The 9,322-nt window shown below is 57.0% G+C and overlaps 1 protein-coding gene across 1 annotated transcript; it reads left to right on the plus strand.

The window, feature by feature from the left end:
• Nucleotides 1-4,958: 4,958 nt before the first annotated feature.
• NEUROG3 (neurogenin 3) lies at nucleotides 4,959-5,606 on the plus strand. The gene has a single exon (XM_060033744.1). The coding sequence runs from the start codon at nucleotides 4,959-4,961 to the stop codon at nucleotides 5,604-5,606; it is 648 nt and encodes a 215-aa protein (XP_059889727.1).
• The last annotated feature ends 3,716 nt before the right edge of the window (nucleotides 5,607-9,322 follow it).

Consider the following 9,322-nt stretch of genomic DNA (forward strand, 5'->3'; position numbering starts at 1 on the left):
TCGGGGTGTGTATGGGAGCGAGGGTGCGTGTGTCCCTGTGAAGAGTACACACCGATCTGCTCAACATATGTCGCCACAAATCACAGTATCTCTCCCTCCTCCCACCCCCCACTCCCTCCTAACTGAAGGCAGAGCAGAGAGAGGCGCTGAGAAGAGGCGCCGCTTCAACAGGTGTCTTGGTGCGCAATGCACCTTTTCACGCATTCACTGTCTCCGTCCGCGGCGGAGATAATGTAGACACTTTGTTTCCAGGCGCTGCGTGCGAGCTACGGACGCCCGGGGGGGAAGCGGCCCTAGGCAGGGAGGGGCATCTGCAAATAAAGACCTCGGATGCCCCTGAGGTCCGGGGCCCTCTCTTCCCTTTGTTCGAGGACTCCCCGGGCCGGAGCTCCCTCGTGCGCCCTGGGGGGTGGCATATGGCGCCCTCTCACCTACCCAAGAAAAAGAACCGGCTACCCATTCAGGAGCGCACGAGCTCCCTGAGTCGGGGAGGGGGAGTCTCTGGGGGAACAGCTTCTCTCCCAAAGCAAATGAGGAGCCCTCCTTATCTCTCCCCACCCCACCTCCGCCATCCTTTCAGCTGGCGCAGCAGCCGTTGGGTGGGGAGCAGAGCGCAGGGCAGCACCAGCCTGCGGAAGCGCCCCAGCTCCCGGCAGATGAAATATGGGGCTGGTGAGCCCCTGGAGACCATATGTTTTCAATAAAAGAAGACAAATAGGACCGAGATAGGCCTTGCAGCCAACCTGTTATAAATGGGTGGCAATTGGGCCAATGTACACGGGGGAAGGCCAGGGGAGGCGGGGGAAGGCCTGCTCCGTGCCAAATCCATGTGTCAGCTTCTGGGACAGGTGTGCCCAGGGGCCAGGGGCCAGGTCTCCCCCATCTGGGTTTATCACGGCAAAGGTAATATTGTGCTAACTATGAGTAAACAGTCACTGTGAAAACGAGAGAGGGTTTATCAGAGGCAAACTAGTTGGGGGGTGGCTTAACAATAAAGTTGCCCGCCTTGGGAGCAGGTGACGGCTGGCTGCGGGACTCCCGCAGTAGATGTTTTCCAAAGCACTCCACTTTACAATCTCTTGTAATTATTTATTAAACGAAATCTATTTATTATTATTTTAGCAAACACTGGAGACAGGTGGGGCTTTCTTTTCGTCGTCTCCTTTTGTTTGAAGGGCTGTTTGAAGTGGCTAGTCTCGGCCTGGGCAGCTCGCTCGCCAGATTTTTGTCTTGCCCTCTTTCAGTGTGGAGGCGAAGGCGAGAGAAAGAAGCCCCCTCCTCTGTCAAGTCATTAGCTATTCAGCCTCCTGTGGCCCCCCTCCCTTCCCCTCGTTTCTCAAAGAGCCCCCAGGCACTGCTAAGATTCCCCCCGCCGACGGGAAGGCGGCAGGGCAGACCGCTGCCTTCCTTCTTTTCCAATCTGCCCGCGGTCTCCAGGCATCAGGCTGTCGCCTCTCTCCTGGGCCCCCTCAGCCTCCAGGCAAGCCTAGGTCTCAGAGAGTTGAGGGGTGCGGGGTTCCCAAAGGCCTTAGAGGCGGTGGCCGGCCGGGGGCTTCAGGAACAGGCTCTGCTCCCGGCTGGAAGAGCCCATTCACAAATACCGCCAGCGCACACTGAGTTATCACAGCCTGCGCCTCCGCCGCCAAAAGTACAGGAATTAACTTTGGAGAGGGGGCTGCGCATCCTCTACAGCTGAAAGGGAAGACGTGGATCCTTGATCTCTAATCCCCCAGGACTCCTCGACCTCCGGCCCCACCCTCCAGACCAGAGGAAGGGCTGCGGAGAGTTCTTGAGTGCCTCAAGGAGATCGCTGCCCCCCGGTCGCTGCGCGCTCCTCGCCCTGTGTTTTGCGCAAAGCAGGAGTGGTGGCAGCCCACAAGCCCTGGAGAGCCCTGAGCTGGAATGACGCTGGGGAAGCTGGATAAGAATTCTCAGAAGGTGCCAGATTTCTCTCCCAGTCAAGAAGATTCCCAAATATCCCCAGAATCTTCCCTGGTGCAGAAAGCTTGCCCTGCGGCTCTCATCAGTACACATGGGCCACCTGAGGCAAGACTGAGCCAAGGCGAGTCCCGCCTTCAGTTCTCATCTGAGGGCCACTGCAGGATGAGAGCCCTGGTTGTGGGCTGCTCTTCAGGCCTCCAGGGACCCATAGGGGTGCTTTGATCCCTTATGGCCAGGGCTCCCTCCTCGGCGCCAGGCTGGGTCCCCTAGCCCTAGGGAAGCACGCTTTGGGTTTCCTCTCTCAGATCCTAATTTGCAGGATAGAAATCAAGCAAGGCAGGTGTATAGGGTGTGAAAGTAGAGAGACGGAGCCTGAGTGCATACTGGCTCCCCTTGGCACTGGGAGATGGGGCCACTATCCTTTTTGTCCTCTGACTCTGTCATTCCTCATAGACACAGGACTTCTATCTTCTACATTTGGGGATGTCTGGTTTTGCCTTGAAAAAAAAAATTTCCCCCAATCAAAGAGAGGCAACAGCTGCAAGGGAGAATCTAGGACTAGGAGTCTTAGGACCTGAGTTCTATGTGATTCTGCTAGAACTTGCTGTGTGACCTTGTGGTGAGTCACTTACCCTTTCTGGGCCTTGACTTTCCATTTGTAAAATGGGCCTAAGGGGCTTCCCTGATGGCGCAGTGGTTGAGAGTCTGCCTGCCGATGCAGGGGACACGGGTTCGTGCCCCGATCTGGGAGGATCCCACATGCCGCGGAGTGGCTAGGCCCGTGAGCCGCTGGGCCTGCGCGTCCAGAGCCTGTGCTCCGCAATGGGAGAGGCCACAATGGTGAGAGGCCCGCGTAGCGCAAAAAAAAAAAAAAAAAAAAAAAAAAAAAAAAAAAATGGGCCTAAGGTTCTTACGACTAGAAGACAAGTTTGGAGCAAGTTGTGACCTAAGGGAGGAGCAGCAGCAAAATGTGGAACTCAGGAGTCTCGGCAGGGTCCCTTTGTTGGTCTGGAGCCTGGCTCCTAGCTTCAGTTCCCAAGCAACAAGGGAAGGAGCCTCTGCCAACAGCACAGCAGCTGAGATCCTGAGGACAGCACCGTCGCCTCCACGCAGACCTAGAGCCCTGGCTCCCTGGCTCCCAAGCATATCCACCCTCTCTCTGCCTCAAGGTAACTTCGCCCTCCGAGCAGACTGGGCAAGTGTCAAGAGGCTGTCACTAGGGCAGATATGCAGACTTACTTACCTCATTCCCTCACCCTATCCCCTCAGTTTCCCTGCCGGGTCCTGCCCCCCTCTGCCACCTTCCAGAGGCTCAGGTTATCTGGTTCCGCCAGAAAGTGAAGCCTTCGGGGCCTGCAGGGACTTAATCCAGACCCCGGTCTTCCCAGACTCGGCTTTCTCCCCGGGGGCACACTCACCCTGACTGACCAGAAGCAGAAGACCACAGGGTGTCCAAAGCAGAGACAAAGGGACAGGCGGGGGAAGAAAGGAGGGATGGTGTGTTCAGGCTCACTTTTATTTCCACACATTGCTAACTGGGGGTCTTGAAGACACCCTGCCTTGTGCTCACTGCCTGACCCCTGCCTAGGGGTTTGCACCAGGTAGTGCAGGCAGCCCCTGCCGGCCTGTGATTGGACAGGAGGACTAAGGGGAGAAAGAGTTGATCTGCTTCTTGAAGCACCAGCACTCCAGGGGCATTTAAAATACACAGGGGCTCGCTGTGAACTCCTGGCCCTCTCCTGACCCCTTCTCATCTGAGCTCTTCCCCCACAGGCCCCGGCAGATTGCTAGGGTACTGTCCACAATTGGCAGTGGTGGAATGCCCCTGGAGGTCCCACCATAGCCACCCTCCAACTCTGAGGCACGATAAAAATGTCTTAGGTTTCTGATGGGTGGTGGGATGAGGGGAGAGGTTCTAAGCACCTACATCTGAGCATGGGGCATCATCTCAGGGCATGGTGGGGGGCTCATCATCCCCAGGCAAAGGTCTCTAAGTGGCAGGGACATAGGCAGGATCTCTCTCTGTGGTCACCCTGTGCCTCCTCCCCAAATAGAAAGGGTCAGTGAAACATCACCCTCTGTATTTCCTAACCTGACCCATAGAGGAGGAGAGCAGAATGGCACTAGGAATTAGTGGCTGCTCCTCCAAGCTGACAGGACACCTGGCTCCTTGTCCTTTCAGAGTGGTTTGGGGGCAAGCTGCCTCCTTTCTGAGCCTCAGTTTCCCCTTGTGTAACACACGGGGATTGACCTACCCTACTGACTTCTCAAAGCCCCCTTCAGGGTACCAAGAAAGGGTCTGGACAGATGCCAAGGAAAGCCAGAATGGAGCAAAGCGGTTTGGGGCCGCCAGACGCGAGCTAGACAAGGCCCTTCTCACTGGGCGAGGCTCTTTGAGGAACCGAGAGTTGCTGGGACAGAGCCCGCGGGGAGAAAGCAAACAGAGCGGCATTCCCCTCCCCCGACCCCATCCATCCCTTTGTCCGGAATCCAGCTGTGCCCCTCGAAGGGCGGAGCGGGCTCGCGTGGCGCGGCCCCCTGGCCCGGGCGCTGATTGGACGGCGGCGCGGGCAGCAGCGGGGCAGGCACGCTCCTAGCCCGGGCGCAGCAGATAAAGCGTGCCAAGGGGGCACACGACTGGCGGCTCAGAAAATCTGCAGGGTCTCGCAGCCGCGCCAAAAGAGAGCAACAGAGGCCCGGGGCCCCCTTTACACTTTTCTTCTCTGGGGCCGAAGAAACTTTCCAGCGGCAGCGCCTGCTTCTCAGCTGAACTTGCAGACGAAAAAGCCAGCGCAGCTCACCGCTGCTCTCACTGCCTACGGCTCTCTACCCCTTTGCGCCCTACAGCAAGGTAACGCCTGGAGCCACAGAGCGATGAGCAGAGGGGAAAGGGGGTCCTCTGGTCCGGCGGGGGTGGGGGGTGGCTTTCTCTCGATTTTTCCCACCTGGCCCCAGGATTGGGAACTGCGCTCGGGTGACTGACCCACTCTTACCCTTACCTCTTACCCCGCCGCAGGATGACGCCTCATCCCTCGTGTGCGCCAGGTGTCCTAGTGACCCACGAGACGGAGCAGCCCTTCCCGGGTGTCTCGGACGACGAAGTGACCTGCGTCGCATCCGCTCCGCCCAGCCCCGCTCGCTTGCAGGGGAACTGCGCCGAGACGGAAGGGGGCGGTTGCCGAGGGTCCTCAAGGAAGCTCCGTGCGCGACGCGGAGGGCGCAGCCGCCCCAAGAGTGAATTGGCTCTGAGCAAGCAGCGACGGAGCCGGCGCAAGAAGGCCAACGACCGCGAGCGCAATCGGATGCACAACCTCAACTCCGCTCTGGACGCGCTGCGCGGCGTCTTGCCCACCTTCCCGGACGATGCGAAGCTCACCAAAATCGAGACGCTGCGCTTCGCTCACAATTACATCTGGGCGCTGACGCAGACGCTGCGCATAGCGGACCACAGCCTCTACGGGCTGGAGTCGCTTGCGCCTCCCTGCGAGGAGCTGGCCAGCCCGGACGGCTGCTCCCCGGGAGACTGGGGTTCCCTCTATTCCCCGGTCTCCCAGGAGGGCAGCCTGAGTCCCGCCGCCTCGCTGGAGGAGCGCCCCGGGCTACAGGCGCCTGCTTCCCCTGCCTGCCTGCACCCTGGCGCCCTGGCTTTTTCAGACTTTCTATGAAGGGGCCTATCCGCTGCTGGGCAGTGGGTGATGGTAGAAAGGGAAGGGGCGGAAGCCGTCGGAGACGCCCGGTGGAGGCCCTCAGGCGTACTTGCTCCTGCTGCCTCTGGCTCGCTGACCCCTGGCGGGCCCAGGCGCCCAAGAGGGTGGCAGGCCGGGTTCAATCCCTTGGTCCTCTGCGCCGAGCCAACTGCAACCCTCTGCCGCTGCCCGCGCGAGTGGGCACTGCAGGCTCCGCGCGTTTTAGGCCCTCTCCCTGTGGCCACCCCAAAATCTCGTGCAGAAAAGACGAGGATGATAGCACTACACAGCAGGTGACACCCACTGTCTCCGCCACCCTACCGCCACTGAAGTCTGTCTGCCCGTCTCTCTCTTACCACTCCTCCCCCAATGCGGCTTAATCCAATATTTGGTTTCTCAGCACTTGCTCCTGTTGCCCAGCGTGTCTTCTTCAAGGATGCCGCCGACCTCCTCTAGTCCCTATCAAGCCCCGGGGTTTGGGCCTCTCTACTCTGCCTTAATTCACGAAGGCGATCCTCTGCCTTCTCCTTGTGCAATTTCCTGGAGCCATTGCCCTCCCAGGGGCGGGAGACGAGGCTATGAACAGGGGGAGCGCCTCCACCACCACCCTGCAAACTGAAGCACCCTTGTCTTAAAAAAATCAGTTTGTAAATTATCTGATATCTTTTGAAATGAATTTTTGTCTGGTAAATTATATGGCCCCTCCCCTGTTTTACACGTTTGTATTTATTGATGAGATTTCACAGTGGGAAAAGTTTTTATGTTGTACATAAGATGATTTAGGGACTGGTGAATGAGATTTTGAACCAATAAAAAGAAGCCTGAGCAAGGTAACTTGACGGTGCAGAGGGGAGGGGCCAGCCTCTGTGGCTGGGGTTGGGGGAGGAGGGCCCTGTCCAAGGAGAGGGATGAGAGTTTTTCTGGGGATCTGGGGCCGCTCCTGAGGCCTGGTCTGAGAAACTATGGCGCTAGGCTGGAGGCCAGGCAGACTGCCTTCTCAGGGCAAGTCAACTATACACACTTGGAAAGGAAGAGCTGGAAGGCTCTTAAAAATCATTGGCTCAGCCCCCTTGTTTTATTTATGGGGCAGCGACTTGTCTTTTTCCAAACAGTGGTTTAGGAGAAAGACAAGCCTCCAACTAGGGTTACTCACTGGTGGTGCTGACCCTTTCCCCTATGCTACTAGCCTGGATTTAGAGTGACTGTTGCATTGGGGGAAGGGAGGGAGTAATAACCCTGCAGCAGGGTCAGAACCCTCAGAAATGCTGGTAGGCTGGGCATCCCAGGAATTTTCCCAAAGTGCTTAGAGCCCAAGCCCATCTTCTGAGCTCATTTTACGCTGCCGCAGGTGCTGAGGCTGTGGCATTAGACTCATGGAACTAAGCAGCAGGGAGTAGAGAAAGTGGAGGGTCCGGCTGCAGTCTCTGACACCTCCCAACACCCAGCAAACTTGACTGAATAAACTACTATTCTTTTCAAGGAACTAGTCAAGGTTTCCAGCCCCATGTTCTCTATTACTTCCAAGGTAGAGTAGGGCTGATGCACAGTGACACTGACATGTCCCCAGAGCACTGCTGGAGCAGCCCTACATTAGCTTCCAAGACCCCCAGGACCTCTGGGAAGCAGGTTTGAGCTCTAAGAACCCAGGCCTGACTCTCAGGAACAGGAAAATGGAAGGTGGGCACACTACCCTACGAGTTGAACCCCGGAGGCCTCCTTGGATTGGCCCGGGGTGCCAGGGGAAGAAGCGAGCCAACCCCAGTGGGGAATGCATGGCACAGTCAGGAGCTGGGAGTGGTTGGGTAGGGTAGGTTGCTTTCCAGTGTTAGAGTGCAAAGGTGGTGGCTTTGCAGGGGTTAATGCCTCTTGTGTCTGCCTCTTATGCCCTCCCCGCTTCAAATTGAGCTATTCCTTTCTCCTCTATTCCTAGGTCCCTAGAGGTGGCTCAGAGGAGATAAGTCTTAGTTATCAGGGCCTGGATTGGGGGGGGCGGGGACGGGGACACTGCAAACGAATGAATGAGGCTGTTGTATTTCATGGCTTTAATCTGGAAGGAAAAGATTAATGGGTTATTGGTGACTTCTGCAGCAGCCAATTTTCCACCTGGGGCACCGCCCTGGGGCAGGTGTCGGCAGCTCCAAGTTGCACAGACCAAGCCAGGGTCTGCTAATTACTGGGCATTGGGGGGAGGGGTGGAAAGACATAAAAATCAGGAAGGTCCATCTCTGTCCTCCGAGGACAATAGCAAGTATATAGACAAAATCATTCAAGGCTAAAAAACATTGGTGCTGAGTGGAGGTAGGAGCCACAGAAGGGACAGTGGGACTGTTATCTGCAGCCAGATTGGGAAGCTTGCCAGAGAAGGTGGCATTCTGGGCCAGGACTAAAGGTTTGGAGAGGAAGTCCTCAAGCAGGAAGATCATTCTTCCTGTGAAAGGCTGTGGGAAGTAGTGTTCAAATAGGCAAGGGACTCCTTTCGTGCAAATGACTTCCAGAAGCAGAAAAAGTGTTGACCCTGTGTTCCAAGTGGAGACACCCACTGCCCAGTCCCTCTCCTGCTTGTGAGGGTGCTCATTAAGGAGTTATTAGTCACCCAACACACGGAGACTCGTCCTTCACCCCACAAATTAAAAAAAAAAAGTACTATTTAACCAACTCGAATGCTGGGCTGCCACCTTGGGTTGGGGTGGATTTGATCCCCCAGAGCTGTCAGCTCTAGTCTCCAAGTCAGGAGGAGGTGGAGGAAGGTTTAGGGCTCCTTGCCCAGGATGAGTTCCATCAAGGCGCATGGAACCGTATTGAGATGGGAAACCTCATCCACGCCTCTTTCCAAAGAGCCCCTCATCAAGAAGGGCGAGGAAACATTTCTGGGTGGCGCCTACAACTAGCCCAGTGGCATCACCACCACGCCCCCCCCCCCCACCCATCCTCGGGCATTTTGCATTTGGCGGCTTTTACAATTGGTCAGGCTGCTCTGGGTCTCAGCTGGAAGCCCACCCACTACACCTCAGCTAGAGTGGCTGCAGGGCCTCCCGTGGTCTGAGGTCGTCGCCTGCGCCCCAGCTCCCCAAAACCTAGACAGGGTCCCAAGCGGGGCCAGGAAGGATGCTCCGGTCAAAGGACTCTTCCCCCTCTTGTGCCTTTGTCTGAGCCCTGGCTTCCAGAAAAACAGCACATGAATCTTGCGGCCACCCCATCCCACCCCGTCCGCACACACAAGCAGGTAGATTTATGGTGTCCTGCCCCCATCCCACCCCATCCCCAAGCCGGCTGCAGGCGGAGGACAAAGCGTCCCAGGGCTATTGGAATGCTAATGTCTGGGAGCCTGGCCGCAGGGCTGGCACAAAGGCAGGCGGGGCCGGGGGAGCACACAACCCCACAGACGCCCTCTGCCCCTCCTCTCACCCAAAGGCCACACTGCCCGGCTGTGTGACCTTGGACAAGTCTCTGAGCCTCAGCTAATTCACATGAGAAGCTGGAGAGAGTCCCTAATACCCTTTCACTGGATTTCTGGGTGCTTAAGAGAAGGCCTTGCTTATGATGGACGGAATTATAGGCCCGGGCGACCCCGGAAAAGTGACAGTGGGAAAAAGCCTTTAGACCCAGGGTAACAGTGTGTGTACAGTGTGTGTGTGGGCGAGAGGGAGAGGAGATTCGACTGAGAATGCGGTGCAGAACAAATGCTGAGTATATTA

The sequence above is a fragment of the Delphinus delphis genome, chromosome 16 (genome assembly GCF_949987515.2).
Source record: "Delphinus delphis chromosome 16, mDelDel1.2, whole genome shotgun sequence".
In the NCBI taxonomy this organism is placed as follows: domain Eukaryota; kingdom Metazoa; phylum Chordata; class Mammalia; order Artiodactyla; family Delphinidae; genus Delphinus; species Delphinus delphis.